Source organism: Acinonyx jubatus, chromosome A2, assembly GCF_027475565.1.
Source record: "Acinonyx jubatus isolate Ajub_Pintada_27869175 chromosome A2, VMU_Ajub_asm_v1.0, whole genome shotgun sequence".
NCBI lineage: Eukaryota > Metazoa > Chordata > Mammalia > Carnivora > Felidae > Acinonyx > Acinonyx jubatus.
In genome coordinates, this window is record NC_069383.1 from 106,620,144 (window position 1) to 106,642,438 (window position 22,295).

The window sequence follows — 22,295 nt, forward strand, 5'->3', positions numbered from 1 at the left end:
GTTGTATGAGAGCTGTGGATAGGACTTCCAGTATTATGTTAAAGAACACTGGTGTGTTCCTGAAGGTCATGTTCCTGACTTTTGGGAAAAAGCTCTCCGTTTATCCCATTGAGCATGATATCACCTCTGGGCTTCTCATATATGCCTTTTATTATGTTGATGTATATACCTTCTTACACTACTTTAATGATAGTTTTCATCAAGAATGGATGCTGTACTTTGTCAATGCCTTTTATGCATCTATTGAAAGGATCATGTGATTCTTACCATTTTTCATTAATGTGATATATCATGTTGATTGATTTTCAAATATTGTATCATCCTTGCAGCTGAGCAATAAATCCCACGTGACCATGGTGAATGAGTTTCAATGTACTGTTGGTTGCAGTTTGCTAGTATTTTATTGATAATTTTTGCAACCTTGTTCATCAGGGATATTGGCCTGTAATTTTCTTTTTTAGTGGAGCCTTATCTTGTTCTGGTAAGAGGATACTGCTGGCCCCATTGAATGTATTGTGAATTTTTCCTTCTATTTTTTGAAATAGTTTGAGAAGAATAGGTATTAACTCTTCTTTAAATATTTGGTACAATTCACCTGTGAAGGAATCTGGTCCTGGACTTTTGTTTGTTGAGATGTTTTTGATTACTGATTCAATTTCTTTGCTGGGTACAGGTCTATTCAGGTTTTACATTTCTTCTTATTTAGTTTATATGTTTCTAGGAATGTATCCATTTCTTCCAGGTTGTCCAATTTGTTGACATATAGTTTTTCATAAGATTCTCTTATAATTGTTTGTATTTCTGTGGTATTGGTGGTTATCTCTCCTGTCTCATTCGAGATTTTATTTATTTGAGTCCCTTTTGTTTTACTTTTGGTAAGTCTGGAAACGAGTTTATCAATTTTATTAATTTTTTTCAAAGTTCTTCTGTTTTGTCATTTTGGGTAGTCCCTGGGGTGGCTCCCAACTACAGGGCACTTCCCTTGTGCTGTCAGGAGTAACTTGCGTTGGTGGGCAGGGCTGCAGTCACACCTGATGTCTGTCCCCAGCCTACCGCTGGGGCCACAGTCAGAGTGGTGTGTATCTTATGTTCCCCTCTCCTGGGGGCAGAACTCATTGTGGAGTGGTGTGGCCCCTGTCCAGGCTACTTGCACACTGCCAGGCTTGTGGTGCTGCTTTGATGGGATCTGGTGTATTAGCTGGGGTGGATCTGCGAGGTGCACAGGGGCAGGGAGGGCAGGCTTAGCTTGCTTTGCTGTTGGTGGTCCCCTGCAGGAGGGGCCCTGCAGCACTGGGAGGAAGGGAGACCTGTTGGAGGGATGGATCCACAGAAGCACAGTGTTGGGTGTTTGCACAGTGCAAGTTCGGTGATGAGAACTGGTCCCCTTTGGGATTACAGCTGGGGGATGGGAAAGGGAGATGGCACTTGCCAGCGCCTTTGTTCCCCTGCCAAGCAGAACTCTGTCTTCTCAGGCTCAACAAATCTTCCTCCCGGTGTCCTCTCGCCCTCCTGCTCTCCAAGCAGAGCTGTTGACTTTTAACATTCCAGATAAGTCCCTCTGGCTGTCAGAACTCACGAAGTCCGGCCCCTCCGGTTTTGCAAGCCAGATTTCAGGGGCTCTGCCTTGCCGGGTGGGCTGCCCCTCCACTGCCCCGCCTCCCTCCCACCAGTCCAGGTAGTGCGCACCACCTCTCTGCCCTTCCTACCCTCTTCTGTGGGCCTCTTGTCTATGCTCAGCTCCGGAGAGTCTGTTCTGTTAGTCTTCTGGCAGTTTTCTGGGTTATTTAGGCAGATGCGGGTGGAATCTAAGTGATCAGCAGGACAAGGTGAGCCCAGCATCCTCCTACGCCACCATCTTCCTTGCAAACCTAATTTGTTTTCAAAGAACCAGCTCCTGGCTGCATTGATCTGTCCTATTGTTTCTATATCACTTACTTCTCCTCTACTTCTTATTATTTCTCTTCTTCTTCCGGCCATAGGCTTCATTATTTGTTCTTTTTCTAGCTCATTTATGTGTGAGTTTAGGTTATTTATTTTAGACTTGGTCCTGTATTGCTATATACTTCTCTCTTAGGATGGCTTTTTCTGAGTCCCAAAGGTGTTGTACTGTTGTATTTTCATTTGTTTCCATGCATTCTTTAAATTTCTTCTTTGATTTCCTGGTTGGCCAATTCCTTGTTTAATAGCATGTTGTTTAAACTCTGTGTATTTGTGGCATATCCAAATGTTTCTCTTGTGGTTGTCTTCAATTTCATAGTGTTATGGTCAGAAAACAGGCATGTTGTGGCCGGGTGGCTCAGTCAGTTAGGCATCCAACTTCAGCTCAGGTCATGATCTCACCATTTGTGGGTTTGAGCCCTGTGTTAGGCTTTGTGCTGACTGCTTAGATCCTGGAGTCTGCTTCGGATTCTGTGTCTCCCTCTATCTCTGCCCCTCCCCTGCTCATGCTCCATCTCTCTCTCTCTCTGTGTCTCTCTGTCTCTCTCTCTTTCAAAAATAAACACTGGGGTTCCTGGGTGGCTCAGTTGGTTAAGTGTCCGACTTCAACTCAGGTCTCATGATCTCATGGCTTGTGAATGTGAGCCCTGCATCTGGCTCTTTGGTGGCAGCTCACAGCCTGCAGCCCGCTTTGGATTCTGTCTCCCTCTCTCTCTGCCCCTCCCCTGCTCACACTTTGTCTCTCTTAAAAATAAACATTAAATTTTTTTTAATAATTAAACATTAAAAAAATAAAAAAGGACACAGGCATGTTATGATCTCAATCTTTTTGCACTTGTTGAGGCCCAATTTGTGACCTAGTATGTGGTCTATTCTGGAGAATGTCCCATGTGCTTTTGGAAAGAATTTCAAAATGTTAGGATGTTATCTTCTGAATATATCTCTTAAACCCATCTGGCCCAGTTTGTTATTCAATGACGTTTCCTTGTTGCTTTTCTGCTTAGATGATCTGTCCAGTGATGGAAGTGAGGTGTTAACATCCACTACAATTATTGTATCAATATCAGTGGTTTACTTAATGTTGTTATTGTTTTATATATCTGGGTGCTCCCACCTTGGGTGCATAAATACTTAAAATTTTTACATCTTCTTGTTGGATAGATGCCTTTATTATAATAAAGTGCCTTTTGTCATGTCTTGTCACTATCTTTGGTTTAAAATCTAGTTTGCCTGATACAAGTATCATTATTCCTACTTTGTTTGCACATCTATTTCCAGGACCAGTGTTACTCCATTCCTTCACTTTCAATCTGCAGGAGTCTTTAAGTCTAAAATGAGTGTCTTGTAGGCAGTATAGATCTTGTTTTTGTTTTTGTTTATCCATTCTGACACCCTATGTCTTTTGATTAGATCATCTTGATTTGATCATTCAGGGTAATAATTGCTAGATATGTATTTAGTGTCATTTTATTACTCATTTTGTTATTGTTTCTGGACATTTTCTCTGTTGCTTTCTTGTCTTTATCAGTTTTCTTCTTTCCTTTCCACTCAGAGTCCCCTTTAATATTTATTTCAGGGCAGGTTTAGTGGTAACAGACACCTTTAGATTCTGTTCGACTGGGAAATTTTTCATCTCTCTTTCTATGCGAAATGATAGCCATGCAGGATAGAGTGTTCTTGGCTGAATAGTTTTTCCCTTCAGCACTTCGAATCACTTAGATCTCTGGCCATGACATCATCTTGATCTTTCATTTGAGATGAGTTCCTTTGTCTAGGAATTTGGCTTTAATTGCCTTTAATCAGTCAGGTACTGTGTGGAATGAGAAATTTGATTCAGTGTTTTCATATTTCATTACAAACAATGGTACTAATTATGATAATGATGAGTAAGAACATCAGTGGTAATTTGGAGTACCACAAACTCTAGGAATTTCCACCTTGCTAAAGTCCATCCTGTGCTGGACTTCAGTGAGAGCCAATCAATTCTTAACTCCATTTTCTTTTCAACCAAAAAACCATCTGGTCATCCTCAGAGCAGGCACCAAGTGACAGCCAGCTGTTGAGAACGTCACTAGTAAGTATCCTAGGACCTCACCGGGATGACTGAACTCATGCACATGGCCTCCCAAAGTAGACCTCCAGCAGCATGTCCAGATATGCTCCCATGAACATTTCCCATGGAATTCTGGAAAAAACTATCAACAGGTGACAGGTAAACAGAACAACCTGTGAAGATGGCACTAGAATGGGTCTGTGACCCAAGGTGATGAGAGTGGACCACCAGGTGACTGTGGGCCCAAGGCTTCAAGTACTCATTGATGGCAAGACAGGTCGGCTCCTCATATTAGCCATCCTGAGAAGGGCCCCAGCTCTGGAGAGGAGACTTGTAGTAATTTTGATGTTCTCACAACTGGAATCTATGTGGAAAGGTGGGAGTTCTGGTGCCTTCCTTGTACCTCCATGGCAGGTCCCCAGCTCTAGGTGAGGTTTGGAAATATTGGGAAATGAAAAATGACCACTGGGACCATAAAGAAGGGCACAGGAGCCAGACCTATGTCTTCTTGTGCCCAGCAGCCCCAGTAGGACCCTGTGTGCAGAAGGTCCTAGAGCATGTGGGTTGACCTTTGCCTGCCACCCCAGTGACCTGAAATCACAATGCTGGCCTAGCACTGCACCCCTCTCCAGAGCCACCCTCAGGTGGGTGGATAGTGCACCAATCCTCTGACACCACAGTAATGATCCTGCTAGTGATGCCAGGCTCCTGGACCTCTGCTTCCCTTTCTGCACTGAAATCTTATCCCTTGCCCATTTCCCTGGAGCTCTGGAGGACAAAGCTACCTAAAAGCATCCACCAGGTATCCACAACACCTGAGCAATCATGATCAGGAAGGACATGGATCACTTCTGCTTGAGCCTCGGATCTTCTTCCCAAGCCAAGGACACATGGAGTGTCTCAAGCGAGATCCTGGGTGCCTCTGAAGCAAACCTCATGGCCTGCAAGGTGTGACCCTGGAAGCCTTGGAAATGGACTTGGAAATGTTTTCCAGGAGGTCCTGGGGATGGTAATTTTTGTAGAGATGTTTGCTAAAAAGGTTAGAGTCTCCTGAGTAGAATCTCATGCCTACTGGGACTACTTCCAAGCTCTGGAGGAACATAAAACATTTCCCAATGCCATGGGAAAGAAGAGAAGGAAATCCCTTCAGAGGCTTCTCAGAGCAAGAGGAGTTGTTCCCAGGCTCCCAGTGGCCTTGGGAAATCTACAGGGGCACGGGCAGGCACGGAATGCAAAATTGAAACCATGAAAGTACTTGAAGAATTGTGTATTTATCATATTTATTTCATAATTCCAGTGTGGAGAACTTTCAAAACATTTTTTAAAACCACTTAGAAGTCATAAGGGAAAGATTGATAAGCTTGACCATACAGAATGTTTGTAATAAATAATCATTAAGTGGGACCAGGGAAGTAAATTGCAGCACATCCATACAATGCAATACTATCCATTTTTGGTTTATTTATATCATTATAATGAGATAGATCTGTAGGTTCTGAGATAGAAACATGTTCATGAACTGCTAAATGAATATAGCAAGTGCTAGAATTGTCAAAGTGTAGACAGAAAAAAAAACATGAAACTTTTTCAAACTTCTATGGAAAGGCAAGGAATTGGAATAGCTTAAACATTTGTGAAGGACAAGAATAAAGTCTTTCCTATATCCTGGTGTCAACAGTCAAAAACAACACTGGCTTCATAAACTATAAGCCACACTTCCCCCTGTCTGCTGTCTCCTACTTACAGTCCTCTGGCAGGCAGCTGACATCCCAGCCCCTCTACCTCCCAGCTCCTTTAAGGCCCAAGTGAACTGGGAGCCAGTAGGACCCTGAATCTTCAGGGTCCCTGTGTCCTCAGCCTTTCCCTTCATACTGGGAGCCCGAGGCAATTCATTCATCTGCCTCAGCCGTCCAGGTCTGGTGCTACCTGTCCCGACCTACACTAAGTGTAGTCCTTCAGTCCAGGAGCCTTGGGCTGCATTCCCAAGGGAAGTTTATTCCTTTGCAGAGCACATAGGAGGGAAGGGTTAACTTTTTGCACCTGGACCCTATGTCTATTGTGTGCTTTCAACTACCAGTAACCCAAACTTACAGAAGTCTTGGGTTTGTTGGCACAGCCATGGCCATTGCTCTCTCCAAACATGGAGGCACAATAGCAAGTTCAGGAGTGCCAGAAGGAAAGGGGAGATACACACACACACACACACACACACACACACACACCCTGATGGTTAATTGGTACTCTTGCCAGGACCTGCAGTGGTGGCAGCAGAAAAGTATTCTTTTAGTTAAAGTAAACTAGCTAAATTTTATTTGCTATTTACTTTATTTTTTTATTTTTATTTTTTTAATATATGAAATTTATTGTCAAATTGGTTTCCATACAACACCCAGTGCTCATCCCAAAAGGTGCCCTCCTCAATACCCATCACCCACCCTCCCCTCCCTCCCACCCCCCATCAACCCTCAGTTTGTTCTCAGTTTTTAACAGTCTCTTATGTTTTGGCTCTCTCCCACTCTAACCTCTTTTTTTTCCCTTCCCTTCCCCCATGGGTTTCTGTTAAGTTTCTTAGGATCCACATAAGAGTGAAACCATATGGTATCTGTCTTTCTCTGTATGGCTTATTTCACTTAGCATCACACTCTCCAGTTCCATCCACGTTGCTACAAAAGGCCATATTTCATTCTTTCTCATTGCTATGTAGTATTCCATTGTGTATATAAACCACAATTTCTTTATCCATTCATCAGTTGATGGACATTTAGGCTCTTTCCATAATTTGGCTATTGTTGAGAGTGCTGCTATAAACATTGGGGTACAAGTGCCCCTATGCATCAGTACTCCTGTATCCCTTGGGTAAATTCCTAGCAGTGCTATTGCTGGGTCATAGGGTAGGTCTATTTTTAATTTTCTGAGGAACCTCCACACTGCTTTCCAGAGCGGCTGCACCAACTTGCATTCCCACCAACAGTGCAAGAGGGTTCCCGTTTCTCCACATCCTCGCCAGCATCTATAGTCTCCTGATTTGTTCATTTTGGCCACTCTGACTGGCGTGAGGTGATATCTGAGTGTGGTTTTGATTTGTATTTCCCTGATGAGGAGCAATGTTGAGCATCTTTTCATGTGCCTGTTGGCCATCCGGATGTCTTCTTTAGAGAAGTGTCTATTCATGTTTTCTGCCCATTTCTTCACTGGGTTATTTGTTTTTCGGGTGTGGAGTTTGGTGAGCTCTTTATAGATTTTGGATACTAGCCCTTTGTCCGATATGTCATTTGCAAATATCTTTTCCCATTCCGTTGGTTGCCTTTTAGTTTTGTTGGTTGTTTCCTTTGCTGTGCAGAAGCTTTTCATCTTCATAAGGTCCCAGTAATTCACTTTTGCTTTTAATTCCCTTGCCTTTGGGGATGTGTCGAGTAAGAGATTGCTACGGCTGAGGTCAGAGAGGTCTTTTCCTTCTTTCTCCTCTAAGATTTTGATGGTTTCCTGTCTCACATTCAGGTCCTTTATCCATTTTGAGTTTATTTTTGTGAATGGTGGGAGAAAGTGGTCTAGTTTCAACCTTCTGCATGTTGCTGTCCAGTTCTCCCAGCACCATTTGTTAAAGAGACTGTCTTTTTTCCATTGGATGTTCTTTCCTGCTTTGTCAAAGATGAGTTGGCCATACGTTTGTGGGTCTAGTTCTGGGGTTTCGATTCTATTCCATTGGTCTATGTGTCTGTTTTTGTGCCAATACCATACTGTCTTGATGATTACAGCTTTGTAGTAGAGGCTAAAGTCTGGGATTGTGATGCCTCCTGCTTTGGTCTTCTTCAAAATTACTTTGGTTATTCAGGGCCTTTTGTGGTTCCATATGAATTTTAGGATTGCTTGTTCTAGTTTCGAGAAGAATGCTGGTGCAATTTTGATTGGGATCGCATTGAATGTGTAGATAGCTTTGGGTAGTATTGACATTTTGACAATATTTATTCTTCCAATCCATGAGCATGGAATGTCTTTCCATTTCTTTATATCTTCTTCAATTACCTTCATAAGCTTTCTATAGTTTTCAGCATGCAGATCTTTTACATCTTTGGTTAGATTTATTCCTAGGTATTTTATGCTTCTTGGTGCAATTGTGAATGGGATCAGTTTCTTTATTTGTCTTTCTGTTGCTTCATTGTTAGTGTATAAGAATGCAACTGATTTCTGTACATTGATTTTGTATCCTGGCAACTTTGCTGAATTCATGTATCAGTTCTAACAGACTTTCGGTGGAGTCTATCGGATTTTCCATGTATAATATCATGTCATCTGCAAAAAGCGAAAGCTTGACTTCATCTTTGCCAATTGGGATGCCTTTGATTTCCTTTTGTTGTCTGATTGCTGATACTAGAACTTCCAACACTATGTTAAACAACAGCAGTGAGAGTGGGCATCCCTGTCGTGTTCCTGATCGCAGGGAAAAGCTCTCAGATTTTCCCCGTTGAGGATGATGTTAGCTGTGGGCTTTTCTAAAATGGCTTTGATGATCTTTAAGTATGTTCCTTCTATCCAGACTTTCTCAAGGGTTTTTATAAAGAAAGGGTGCTGGATTTTGTCAAAGGCCTTTTCTGCATCGATTGACAGGATCATATGGTTCTTCTCTTTTTTTTTAATGTGCTGTATCACGTTGATTGATTTGCGAATGTTGAACCAGCCCTGCATCCCAGGAATGAATCCCACTTGATCATGGTGAATAATTCTTTTTATATGCCATTGAATTCGATTTGCTAGTATCTTATTGAGAATTTTTGCATCCATATTCATCAGGGATATTGGCCTGTAGTTCTCTTTTTTTACTGGGTCTCTGTCTGGTTTAGGAATCAAAGTAATACTGGCTTCATGGAATGAGTCTGGAAGTTTTCCTTCCCTTTCTATTTCTTGGAATAGCTTGAGAAGGATAGGTATTATCTTTGCTTTAAACGTCTGGTAGAACTCCCCTGGGAAGCCATCTGGTCCTGGACTCTTATTTGTTGGGAGATTTTTGATAACCGATTCAATTTCTTCACTGGTTATGGGTCTGTTCAAGCTTTCTATTTCCTCCTGATTGAGTTTTGGAAGAGTGTGGGTGTTTAGGAATTTGTCCATTTCTTCCAGGTTGTCCAATTTGTTGGCATATAATTTTTCATAGTATTCCCTGATAATTGTTTGTATCTCTGAGGGATTGGTTGTAATAATTCCATTTTCATTCATGATTTTATCTATTTGGGTCATCTCCCTTTTCTTTTTGAGAAGCCTGGTTAGAGGTTTGTCAATTTTGTTTATTTTTTCAAAAAACCAACTCTTGGTTTCGTTGATCTGTTCTACAGTTTTTTTAGATTCTATATTGTTTATTTCTGCTCTGATCTTTATTATTTCTCTTCTTCTGCTGGGTTTAGGCTGCCTTTGCTGTTCTGCTTCTATTTCCGTTAGGTGTGCTGTTAGATTTTGTATTTGGGATTTTTCTTGTTTCTTGAGATAGGCCTGGATTGCAATGTATTTTCCTCTCAGGACTGCCTTCGCTGCGTCCCAAAGCATTTGGATTGTTGTATTTTCATTTTCGTTTGTTTCCATATATTTTTAAATTTCTTCTCTAATTGCCTGGTTGACCCACTCATTCGTTAGTAGGGTGTTCTTTAACCTCCATGCTTTGGAGGTTTTCCAGACTTTTTCCTGTGGTTGATTCATAGCTTCATAGCATTGTGGTCTGAAAGTATGCATGCATGGTATAATTTCAATTCCTGTAAACTTATGAAGGGCTGTTTTGGGACCCAGTATATGATCTATCTTGGAGAATGTTCCATGTGCACTCGAGAAGAAAGTATATTCTGTTGCTTTGGGATGCAGAGTTCTAAATATATCTGTCAAGTCCATCTGATCCAATGTATCATCCAGGGCCCTTGTTTCTTTATTGACCGTGTGTCTAGATGATCTATCCATTTCTGTAAGTGGGGTGTTAAAGTCCCCTGAAATTACCACATTCTTATCAATAAGGTTGCTTATGTTTATGAGTAATTGTTTTATATATTTGGGGGCTCCAGTATTTGGCGCATAGACATTTATAATTGTTATGTCTTCCTGATGGATAGACCCTGTAATTATTATATAATGCCCTTCTTAATCTCTTGTTACAGCCTTTAATTTAAAGTTTAGTTTGTCTGATATAAGTATGGCTACTCCAGCTTTCTTTTGGCTTCCAGTAGCATGATAAATTGTTCTCCATGCCCTCACTCTCAATCTAAAGGTGTCCTCAGATCTAAAATGAGTCTCTTGTAGACAGCAAATAGATGGGTCTTGGTTTTTTATCCATTCTGATACCCTATGTCTTTTGGTTGGCGCATTTAATCCATTTACATTCAGTGTTATTATAGAAAGATACGGGTTTAGAGTCATTGTGATGTCTGTATGTTTTATGCTTGTAGTGATGTCTCTTGTACTTTGTCTCACAGGATCCCCCTTAGGATCTCTTGTAGGGCTGGTTTAATGATGACAAATTCCTTCAGTTTTTGTTTGTTTGGGAAGACCTTTATCTCTCCTTCTATTCTAAATGAAAGACTTGCTGGGTAAAGGATTCTCGGCTGCATATTTTTCCTGTTTAGCACCCTGAAAATATCGTGCCGATCCTTTCTGGCCTGCCAAGTTTCAAAAGAGAGGTCAGTCACGAGTCTTATAGGTCTCCCTTATATGTGAGGGCACGTTTATCCCTTGCTGCTTTCAGAATTTTCTCTTTATCCTTGTATTTTGCCAGTTTCACTATGATATGTCGTGCAGAAGATCGATTCAAGTTACGTCTGAAGAGAGTTCTCTGTGCCTCTTGGATTTCAATGCCTTTTTCCTTCCCCAGTTCAGGGAAATTCTCAGCTATAATTTCTTCAGGTACCCCTTCAGCACCTTTCCCTCTCTCTTCCTCCTCTGGGATACCAAGTATGCGTATATTATTTCTTTTTAGTGTATCACTTAGTTCTCTAATTTTCCCCTCATACTCCTGGATTTTTTTATCTCTCTTTCTCTCAGCTTCCTCTTTTTTCATAACTTTATCTTCTAGTTCACCTATTCTCTCCTCTGCCTCTTCAATCCGAGCTGTCATCGTTTCCATTTTGTTTTGCATTTTGTTTAAAGCGTTTTTCAGCTCCTCGTGACTGTTCCTTAGTCCCTTGATCTCTGTAGCAAGAGATTCTCTGCTGTCTTCTATACTGTTTTCAAGCCCAGTGATTAATTTTATGACTATTATTCTAAATTCACTTTCTGTTATGTTATTTAAATCCTTTTTGATCAGCTCATTAGCTGTTGTTATTTCCTGGAGATTCTTCTGAGGGGAATTCTTCCGTTTGGTCATTTTGGATAGTCCCTGGAGTGGTGAGGACCTGCAGGGCACTTCCCCTGTGCTGTGGTGTATAACTGGAGCTGGTGGGCGGGGCCGCAGTCAGTTCTGATGTCTGCCCCCAGCCCACCGCTGGGGCCACAGTCAGACTGGTGCGTGCCTTCTCTTCCCCTCTCCTAGGGGCAGGATTCACTGTGGGGTGGCGTGGCCCGTCTGGGCTACTTGCACACTGCCAGGCTTGTGGTGCTGGCGATCTGGCGTATTAGCTGGGGTGGGTAGGCAAGGTGCACGGGGGCAGGAGGGGCAGGCTTAGCTCGCTTCTCCTTAGGTGATCCACTTCAGGAGGGGCCCTGTGGCAGCGGGAGGGAGTCAGATCCGCTGCCAGAGGTTTGGCTCTGCAGAAGCACAGAGTTGGGTGTTTGTACGGAGCGAGCAAGTTCCCTGGCAGGAACTGGTTCCCTTTGGGATTTTGGCTGGGGGATGGGCGGGGGAGATGGCGCTGGCGAGCACCTTTGTTCCCACCAAACTGAGCTCTGTCGTCCGGGGCTCAGCAGCTCTCCCTCCCTTTGTCCTCCAGCCTTCCCGCTTTCTGAGCAGAGCTGTTAACTTATGACCTCCCAGACGCTAAGTCGCACTTGCTGTTGGAACACACTCCATCCGTCCTGCCCCTCCGCTTTTGCAAGCCAGACTAGGGGGCTCTGCTTGGCCAGCGAGCCGCCCCTCTGCCCCGGCTCCCTCCCGCCAGTCCGTGGAGCGCGCACCGCCTCGCTGCCCTTCCTACCCTCTTCCGTGGGCCTCTCGTCTGTGCTTGGCTCCAGAGACTCCATTCTGCTAATTCTCTGGCGGTTTTCTGGGTTATTTAGGCAGGTGTAGGTGGAATCTAAGTGATCAGCAGGACGCACGGTGAGCTCAGCGTCCTCCTACGCCGCCATCGTCTTCCCTATGATCGTATTTGCTATTTAGTTTAAGGTGAGGACTGGCAAAGTGATAGATCCTGAGGTTTAGAGTAATCATAATAAGTATCACTGTTGTTACTCATCACTCTTGTCATTGTTACCATTTTTGTAGTTAATTGTGGTTGACTGCATAAAATTTCTCTATCCACTGACAGTGTACAATTTATTGAAGACAGTGCAAGAGGGTGTTTCAGTACATGGAATTTTCTGTATCTTTCAGAATGTGAATTGCTTGCTCCAACCTGAGAAGCCCTAACCCACAACCTGAAGCAACCAGCCTTGGAGTTCCTCTCATTTTTAATCCTGATTCTAAGTTAGGAAGCCTAACTAATCACATAAAATGCCTTCTTCCAGCCAACCTGCTTCCTGCTTCCCCAGTCACAACCTCTGATCAGGCTGCACATTCCTTTTCACCCCAGAAAGCTTTCTACTTCTCCCTATGCCTTTGAGTCTCTTCCAAAAGAGCATATGGTCATGGCTGAGTCCCTTGCTATTTAGAGCAAGCTCTGAATGAACAGTGTGTGTTCTCATTTGGGTGGTCTTTACTGATGTCTAGGGAGGTTAGTAGACAGGGACCAAATAAAGCGCCCAGAATATATATGTTTTATAAGTTAACTTTTTTCCCAAATGATTTATTTATTTATCCATACAGCTTAAAAAAAACTGAGATATAATTCACATACCACAAAATCTACTCTTTTAAAAGTGTACAATTCAGTTATTTACAGTCTATTCAGGAAGTTATGCAAACCATCATCATTGTCTAATTCCAGAACATTATCACCACCTCAAAAAGAAACCCAGGTTCAGGGCATCTAGTGTGTAGCATGGTGGTCATATTTAACAATATTCTGTTGTATACAAGAAAGTTAACTGTAAAAGTAGAGCTTTAATGTTCTCACCATAATGACAACAACAACAAAATGATAATTATGTGAAAAAAGGATGCCTTGACTAATCTTACAGTGATAACCATTTCACAATATGTACACGTATCAAATCATCACATTGTACATCTTACACTATACAATGTATGTCAACCATATTTCAGTAAAGTTGGAGTGGGGAAGAGAAACCCAGCCCTGATTAAATGATCACTTCCTTTTCCACCCCCCTCCCAACCCCTGGAAATCACCAATATGCTTTTTTTCCCTCTATGGATTTGCCTATTCTGAATATTTTAAGTAAATGGAATAATAAAATATGTAACCATGTATGTCTGCCTTCTTTCTTATGCTTAGCATCATGTATCTAAGGCTCACCCATGTTTTAACATATACCAGTGCTTTATTACTCACCTTAATATTATATGTACATAATATTAAAAATATGTATGCACACAGACATATATATATTCATGTGCCACCAAGTCCCTTATTTTTTAAATTGTGGAAAATATACATAACAAAACACTGGTCATTGCAACACTTAAAGCCTCTGGGAGCCTGGAAAAAGGAAAGCTCTGAGCCAGAAACTCAGTCCCTGGACTAGGGAGTATGGGGGCTGTCAGTGGTGGGGGTGGTAGACACCACAGGGGGAGCTCTGCTGAGGGGGTAGGTGGTGGCAGCAGTCTGAACTAGCTGTGTGGAATAAAAACAAAGAGAAAGAATCACCAAAAGCAAGGAAAAGTAGAAAAAGTTCAAGACAAGGACAAGACATAATAGAATCAGGGCTGTGCTATTTATGAGTTGGACCTACAGAGCTTGAAATTATTTCTGAAAAATACTGAAGTTTTGGGCCCTTCACTACTTCCTCATAAGGAAGTATGCTAGAGACAACATGGCACACCGAGCATGACGGTTGACAAATCACTGTCAGTTATTTTGCAGGAATACAAATTGAGGCATTTCAGTTCCTCTGAACTTTGAGTTGAGCCTGACTTCTTTATTGTTGTTTCTGTCCTTAGTCTTCATCTGAATTCTTCACTGATGGTTCTGTCCACTCACCAGACATGATTGACTCATGCAGGTGCATTAGATGGTCATTACACATTTTTTCCTCTCCTGTATCTCAATGTTACTCTCAACTGGAATATTTTAACCTGAACAATTCAGATCGGTTTGCTGTTCCCATGCTGCTTTTCAGACCAGTTTAATATCACATCATCTTCACAGCTAGTGCTCGCTCAAGTTGGCCTGTGAACTCATCTTTGTTAGGACAGTTGACACATTCAGGGCTACACAGCCTGAGAGATGTGCAGAACAGGTGCCTGTCCTGGGAAGAGTAGCCAGGTTTGGGAAATAATCCCCAGAGAGAAAACATTAGAGAACTTGGCATAGCACTGAGATAGAGATAACCAGTTCAAGAGTGGGAAAGGTCCTTGTACTAAAATCCTGGATGGCTATATTCTAGCCTCACAGAAAACAAAGAGGCAAGTGGCTTGCACTGCAGGACATTTTTTGGATAGAACAAGGGAAATTTGATGGCATGGGGTTTTTAGTAAGATGAAGTCTGGCAGTAAAGGATAGTAAAAGACACAGTGGTAGAGGGAACGAACAGTCTTTCATCCTGGGGGTTATATAATAAAAATGCCGACTCGTGATTGCCATAAACAATGTCATCTAGCTTCTGTGGTCCTACTTCTTCATTGCTAAAAGTAAAAGACTTACAGATTTAGCCATTTTTAACTATGTGAAATAGATTAGGTGTGACACCTCTTGAAAGAAGTTTCCCCTGCAAGATATGTGGCAAAATATATGTTTCAATGTAACAAAATATTATTGAAGGTCATAACTGCTACTGTGCAACTTTAGTCTTTCTCTAGAAATTTCTGCCCCTTAAATTGTGCACATTGTTATATTTTTCTTTCTTTTATGTTTCAAATAGAGTGTTTAAATTTGACTTGCTTATCCACACAGATCCTGGAAATAAGAGCTTCGGCCCAGCAAAATTTTTAAAAAAAAACTCAATACAGTGCCATTAAGTACTACATTCCTGCCCTGCCACAACTTGCCCCACCCACTCAAAGACAGCAGCACACTCAGAAGACAGCAGCCCAGCCCTTCTTAGGAACCCACTGTGCCACCTAACCTCTGGTTACCAGAAGGCCAGCAGGGAGCCAGTTCTGGCAGTGCTCTCCTACCCATGGGAGTACCAGGGGCTTCCAACACCCTGCTCTCACATCTGAGACTCTTCAGGCCCACCCCTGGCCTTGCTCCTGAGACCTGCCCAGATCCAGCATATTCAGGAGCAGGGTGTGGCCAGAGGCATCTGGCTGTGGAGCCCAAGGTCATTGGAGCCCTTCCTGGCCCTCATTGCAGCCCAGCCCTGGCCCTAACTGCCCCTTTTGCCCAACCCCAACTTGCCTTAACCAAACCACAACCATCATCACAACCAGAAGAACCAACAAGGCCATGTTGCCCTTCCTGGAGTCCCACGTGCCACCCACCCACCCAAACCAGGACCCAGCTAAAGCTATCCTCTCAACAGCAGCCAAAAATGAGAGCTCCAGAGGGAGGGGGGCTCTGAAGAGGAGTGCAGCTCCTGAAAAGGAGGGTGGTCATGCATGGCCTGGGTCAGGACAGGAGGCAGTGCCCTGGGGCTGGCAGTCACCTGAAGGTCCTGAGAAGTGTCATCTCTTGAGGAGGGTTCCACTCTAATTCCTGCCCAGCCTCAAAGTGCAACTGGGATGTGTTTCTGTGTTTCTCTCTTTGCTTTTGAGTTTTGTCTTTATGTCAAGTGACCCTGGGCTTGCTGAGAGTGGCTCGCTGTTTCCTGAGAGCAGCTCCCTGTTTCCTGACAGCAGCAGCAATAAGAGAGACAGTAGGGCCTGAGGTCTGGATCACTCTTGTCTCCTCAAGACTGGACGGGTTTTTACTTGCTCTAGGGGGAATGTGTCTGTCCTTTGGTAAAGCAGCCCGAGTATCATGAAAAGAAGGGCTGTCTCTTCATAAGTTGGAGTCTCATCCCAGGGCTTAGATGGTTGGGGTACCAAGTGAATTGCTTGGGGCTCCCAGGATTCCATCAGGAAGAGGTTATAGGGAGCCCCTGGTTAGCCCTGGGTCTGGGTAAGGTTCGAAGAGGAAAGGCTGGGATGCTGTCTGCCCACCCAGTGGTAGGGGGACAGAGATGGCTACAGGGACTGAAGTGGGTAGGTGAAGTTTGGGGGCTGGAGGTAGGGAAGGAAAGAGGCAGGAGGTGTCTGGAGGGAGCCTCACTTGAAGTGGTGACAGCAGCAACAGAAAAGGGTGGGAGGCATAAGCCTACAGCACCCTATTTTCCCAGGCAGTCTCCCACCCATGTTCAGGGTTGGGTAGCTGAAGTGTCTGGGAGAAAAGCCAAGTGACTCATTTTCTGTGCTAAACCTGAACTTCTTGCCCTTCTCTTACTCCTTCATGCATTGCTCCACCCAGGCCCTCCTTAAACACTGGTCATACTTCTGGCTTCTGCTCTGTGGATGACACTAACAGGACAGGGTGGAACCACATTTTCAGCTTCGCAGTGACCAGTGCAGGTGCCTGGCCAGCCCTGCCTCTGATACCACATCTGGCGCAGCATCACTGTGAGGTGGCCACTGGCAGATTCACTTAGGGCTAGGAACTGAGGCTGCAAAGGCCCAAATGACTTGCCTAAGGCCAGTAGAAGGATTAAAACCTAGGTGTGGTGACCCCTAAAGCTGTCTCTAAAGAACAGACCATCTACTACAGAAACAGGTTGTGGAAGAGTAAATGGGTCATGGTGGGGTGGGGGTTGGCTCTTGCCTGGATTGGTCTGTTTCCTCACTTCCTTCCTAATGCCTGGAAGCCCTGTACTTCCATCTCCTTCTAAACATCCTGCACTTTCCTATTGTCCTGTCCAGTCTGAGATAGAACAGAGGGATCTCTGTCTCTGGAGTGAAGATTAAGTTTATTATTCAGATGTAGAGTCATGTAAAAGGCTAACAAAATTAAAATTGAACATAAAAATCATGTAGAATGCTAATGGTTTGGATGAGGTGAAGATGGCAGGAGGTCTCTCAGACTCCTGTTAGTGATTGAGGCTTGGTCCAGGAGGGAGGGAGAAGGGAAAAGAATCTCACCTTTGGTGAACTTGACTCACATAGAGCCTCTGTTTAAAAATTTCATCTATTCAGTGTTTTATCCATAATCACATTTTTCTGAGCCCCTATCCACATCTGGCCCAGAGTCCTCATAGAGCACACAGGCTGGAGACATCATCAGAGTGTAAACACAGCACTTGGACCTACACAACCTTCCTGACATGCAGCTTTTGATTGCCAAGGTAGCCATTTCAAAGATATCCATTGTGAATACACCTATTGCCAGCTGTTTGACACAGCTACTGGGGAAACAGCTAGATAAGAAACCAGGTCACCGCAACTATGAAATTCCCCTTTTATTAAGCCCACTTGAGTGACTCCCTTCTTATACTTTAATCCCTATAATTTTCCAATAAAGAGTGAACCTTGAAACCCTAGACACCCCTCCTGAGACTTCAATAAAGGCACACTCCCAAGTCTGCTTTTCTCTCCCTGCCTGAGACCCTAATGTGTGGCCCTTGGGTGTGCTGTGTACCCTCCAGGACCTGTGAGTATTTTTTTTTCAAAGTTCTTTGGTGGTTGTTGCTGTGGTGCATCTTGCAATCATAATAAGAACCACAAGGGCCAGTCCAGCCTCAACAGTGTCTCTGGATGGGGAAATGCCTGTGGGTGCTCATCACAAGTAGTACATGCCCAGGTGAGTGCCTCAGGCACTCCTAACTGATAGCATCACTATCAATTGACTGAGACTGACACTAAACAGACTAAGGGACCCAAGTGAGACCATAGAGGCCTGCAGGAGAGAGCGAGGCCCAAGATGGTCTTCATGAAGGAAGTGCCATCTGAGTTGGGTCTACAAGATGAGCCAGGGGCAGCCACTGAGCTGGAACAAAAACATGACAAATGGATGAACAAATGAATGAACGAATGAATGGCTATCCATCAAGCAGAGAATGAAGCAGGGAAGCTCACCCATGCTGAGGGCTGAAACACAGTGCACACTGGGTGTGTTAGTCCATTCAGGTTGCTATAACAAAATACAGCAGACTGGATAACTTAGAAAACGCAACCCTATTTGGAGGCTGAAAGTCAAGATCACGGTACCAGCATGGTCGGGTAAGGGACCTTTTCCTGGTTCATATCTGGTAGCTTCTTGCTATGTCTTCGCAAGGTGGAAGAGACTAGGTGTCAGTGTGGAGTCTTTTTATAGAAGCAAGAATCTCATTCATGAAAGCTCTGGCCTCATTACCTAAACACGTTCCAAGGACCCCAGCTTCTAACAATTTCACATTGGGCATTAGGATTTCAACATATGAATTTGGAGCAGGGGAGGGGACAGGGAATAAACATTCAGATCATAGCACAGACAGAATGGTGGTGAGGCCTATGGTGTAATGCCTGCCTCACTCACTTAGGGAAAGAATGTGGCACTGATGCTTTGGAGGGGAGACAGTGAACATAGCATGTTAGAAGGGGTATGTGCTACAGAGGAAAGATGGGGACTCAGGAAGCTTATAAGTGGGCTGGAGTGGACAGGAGGGGGCTAGGAACAGCAGGAGCAGGGGACAGTCATGTTGAAGAGATTGCACAGGACATAGTGCCCGCTGTGAGGACTTTTCCTCCAGGTGGGGCAGCTTGTGCTGAGCAGGGGTGGGGCTCTGAATGCCCTGAAGGTATGAAGTGGGTAATAGCTAGGGAGACTTGGGGTGGGGAGGCTGTCACTATAGATTGTGTAGGCAGGGAAGCCTTCTCTTAGGAAGTGACATGTGAGCTGATATGTATCTCTTGTATGGACCATGTTTCTAGCTTGCTAAATGTGGTGTTTTAGCATGTGCATCTGCCTACATGTGTACACTGGACACGCCTTGTTGTAAACAACCCATTGGTATGTCTGAGTCACTTCATCTAGGCGTCCAGCCTTCCTGCTCACCATTTCAACTTAGAGGAATCATTCTCCAAGGGGTTTCCTTTTCAAATACAAACCAATCCATCCAGTGTCCACAACTCCAACCACTTCATCTATCAGACTCTCACACTTGGGGCCATTATCCACCTGCCCTAATAATGCCAGGGCCATGTACCAGAAAACTAGGGACGACCTCTATGTTCCAGAGTCCTGAAAGTATTCAAGCCAGCCAGTCCTAAGCCTGCTTACCTTTTCTACCTGTTCCTTTCTAAAGAAACTACAATAAGGAACTTTCTCACGTTTTCCCACCCACTCCCTCTGCCTCCTGACCATCATGGCACATGTGGCCCTGTACGGTGTGATTTGCCCCCTCCTCTGGGAGCTCTGAGTAAAAACTGTCTTTTCAATAAAAGACCACATCCTGATATGTTTACCTTACTATAACACATTTATGAATACACTATATTTTAAAATAGTGAATGACAAGAGGCCTCCTAGGCACTTTGAAGAGTGGGCAAACGAGTAAACTATACATCTTTTCATAATATTCTCAAGTTTAATACCTTAAAATATATTAGAGTTCCTTTCCCCCATAAAATTTCAGACTTCATAAGAGTGGAGGGCATATAGGAAATTATATGGATTAGACCAGGCATCTGGAGAAGAGACTGGGAATGCACAAGTGATAGAAGAAAGAACAAGATGAATCCCCCTGGAAGATAATAGCTCCAGACTTGTTTATTTGGGAACATCAATCTTCCAGAGAATTTCCAGAGAAGTGCCTGGAGAGGGGATGGCTGGAGCCGAACTTGGCTGTTCACCCTATGGATGGAAGGGCTGAGAATTTCTGAGGGCTGTGGTTCTAGGAGCAGCCTGGCCCAAAGGAACCACACAGAAAACTCTTCCCCAAGACTGCTGTCCTGGTTAGGATAAGGTTCAGCTGCTGTCAAAGAGGTCCCTCGCATGAGTTTGCATCTCTCTCCTGCTTGGTCTAGAGGCAGACAGTCCAGGGCTGGCCTGGTAGGGCTGCCCCAGGAAGCCCCTCTCCCTGAAGCCCTGTCATCCCAGAGGAGTTGCCTTTGTCCACACAGGCCAGGATGGAGCTCACATCCCAGCAGCAGGACAGGGAGAGAAGCAGAAAGTGCCTGATTCTCTCTGCTAGGAGACATCCCAGAAGTACAAATCACTTTGCTTCCCATCCAGGGGGGAAATCCTGGTCACACAACCAGCTCTGCCACAGAGGATGCTGGGAAATTTATAGCCTGGGCAGCCATATGCGCAGTTCAAAGTCAGGTGTCTGGTTACTTGCAGTAGTGGATAATGCTACCAGGAGCCACATGGACATGTCTGCCACATCCCTTTAAAAAACGTTCCCTCCCACCACCCAACGACTCCATATCCCAAGTTCATGTTTTATAAGAGATTGTCCATGAAATAAATTGGATTAATTCATAATTCAAGAACCAGCTGAAAATCATAGGCCAGTGGATGCTTTTCATTAGATTTGCTAGCAAATTGCTAGTGTAACCCCATTATGAACTCTGAAGCTTTTTGGCTGGCAAAGGTGACAGGGCCAGAGAGTGGGAGGATAATAGCAAAGTACCAAGTGATAAGATAAGAACCACATGGTCCTGTCAATAGATGCAGAAAAAACATTTGACAAAATACAGCATCCTTTCTTGATGAAAACCCTCAAGAAAGTCGGGATAGAAGGAACATACTTAAACATCACAGAAGCCATTTCTGAAAAGCCCACAGCTAATATCATCCTCCATGGGGAAAAACTGAGAGCTTTCCCCTTAGATCAGGAACACGACTGGGATGTCCACTCTCACCTCTATTGTTTAACATAGTATTGGAAGTCCTAGCATCAGCAATCCAGACAACAAAATGAAATAAGAGACATCAAAATTGGCAAAGATGAAGTCAAACTTTCACTTTTCGCAGATGAAATGATACTCTACATGGAAAACCTGACAGACTCCACCAAAAGTCTGCTAGAACTGATACATGAGTTCAGCAAGGTCGCAGGGTACAAAATTAATGTACAGAAATTGGTTGAATTTTTATACACCAATAATGAAGCAACAGAAAGAGAAATAAAGAAACATCCCATTCACAATTGCACCAAGAACCATAAAATACCTAGGAATAAACCTAACCAAAGATGTAAAAGTTCTGTATGCTGAAAACTATAGAAAGCTTATGAAGGAAATTGAAGATGATAAAATGAAATGGAAAAACATTCCATGCTCATGTATTGGAAGAATAAATATTGTTAAAATGTCAATAATACCCAAAGCAACTACACATTCAATGCAATACCAATCAAAATTGCACCAGCATTCTTCTCAAAGCTAGAACAAACATTCCTAAAATTTGAATGGAACCACAAAAGACCCTGAATAGCCAAAGTAATATTGAAGAAGAAAACCAAAATGACAGGCATCACAATCCCAGACTTTGGTCTCTACTACAAAGCTGTAATCATCAAGACAGTATGGTATTGGCACAAAAACAAACACACAGACTAATGGAATAGAATAGAGACCCTAGAATTGGACCCACAAATGTATGGCTAACTAATCTTTGACAAAGCAGGAAAGAGTACCCAATGGAAAAAAACACAGTCTCTTTAACAAATGGTGCTGGGAGAACTGGACAGCAACATGCAGAAGAATGAAACTAGACCACTTTCTTACATCATACATACAAATAAACTCAAAATGGATGAAGGATATGAATGTGAGACAGGAAACCATCAAAACCCTAGAGGAGAAAGCAGGGAAAAACCTCTTTTACCTCAGCTGTAGCAATTTCTTACTTGACACATATCCAAAGGCAAGGGAATTAAAAACAAAAATGAACTATTGGGACCTCATCAAGATACAAACTTCTGCACTGCAAAGGAATCAATACAACTAAAAGGCAACTGACAGAATGGGAAAAGATATTTGCAAATGACACATCGAATAAAGGGCTAGTATCTAACACCTATAAAGAACTCACCAAATTCCACACCCAAAAAACAAATAATCTAGTGAAGAAATGGGCAGAAGACATGAATAGACACTTTTCCAAAGAAGATATCCAGATGGCCAACAGACACATGAAAAGATGCTCAAAGTCACTCATCATCAGGGAAA

At 43.4% G+C, this 22,295-nt stretch overlaps 1 protein-coding gene across 4 annotated transcripts in view; it reads right to left on the reverse strand.

The window, feature by feature from the left end:
* SLC41A3 (solute carrier family 41 member 3) overlaps positions 1 to 22,295 on the reverse strand; it is a 174,450-nt gene that overhangs the window by 22,877 nt on the left and 129,278 nt on the right. The window contains exon 10 of one of the 4 annotated variants that reach the window (XM_053218808.1): positions 11,555 to 12,189. The exons of 1 other annotated variant lie outside the window; for it this stretch is intronic. In XM_053218808.1, coding sequence (XP_053074783.1) covers positions 11,912 to 12,189 — 278 coding nt within the window. In that variant the 3' untranslated portion in view covers positions 11,555 to 11,911. Of the gene's footprint in view, positions 1 to 11,554; positions 12,190 to 12,262; positions 14,480 to 22,295 lie in introns of those variants that run through there. 2 more of the 4 variants (XM_053218816.1, XM_053218809.1) reach the window with 2 other exon arrangements.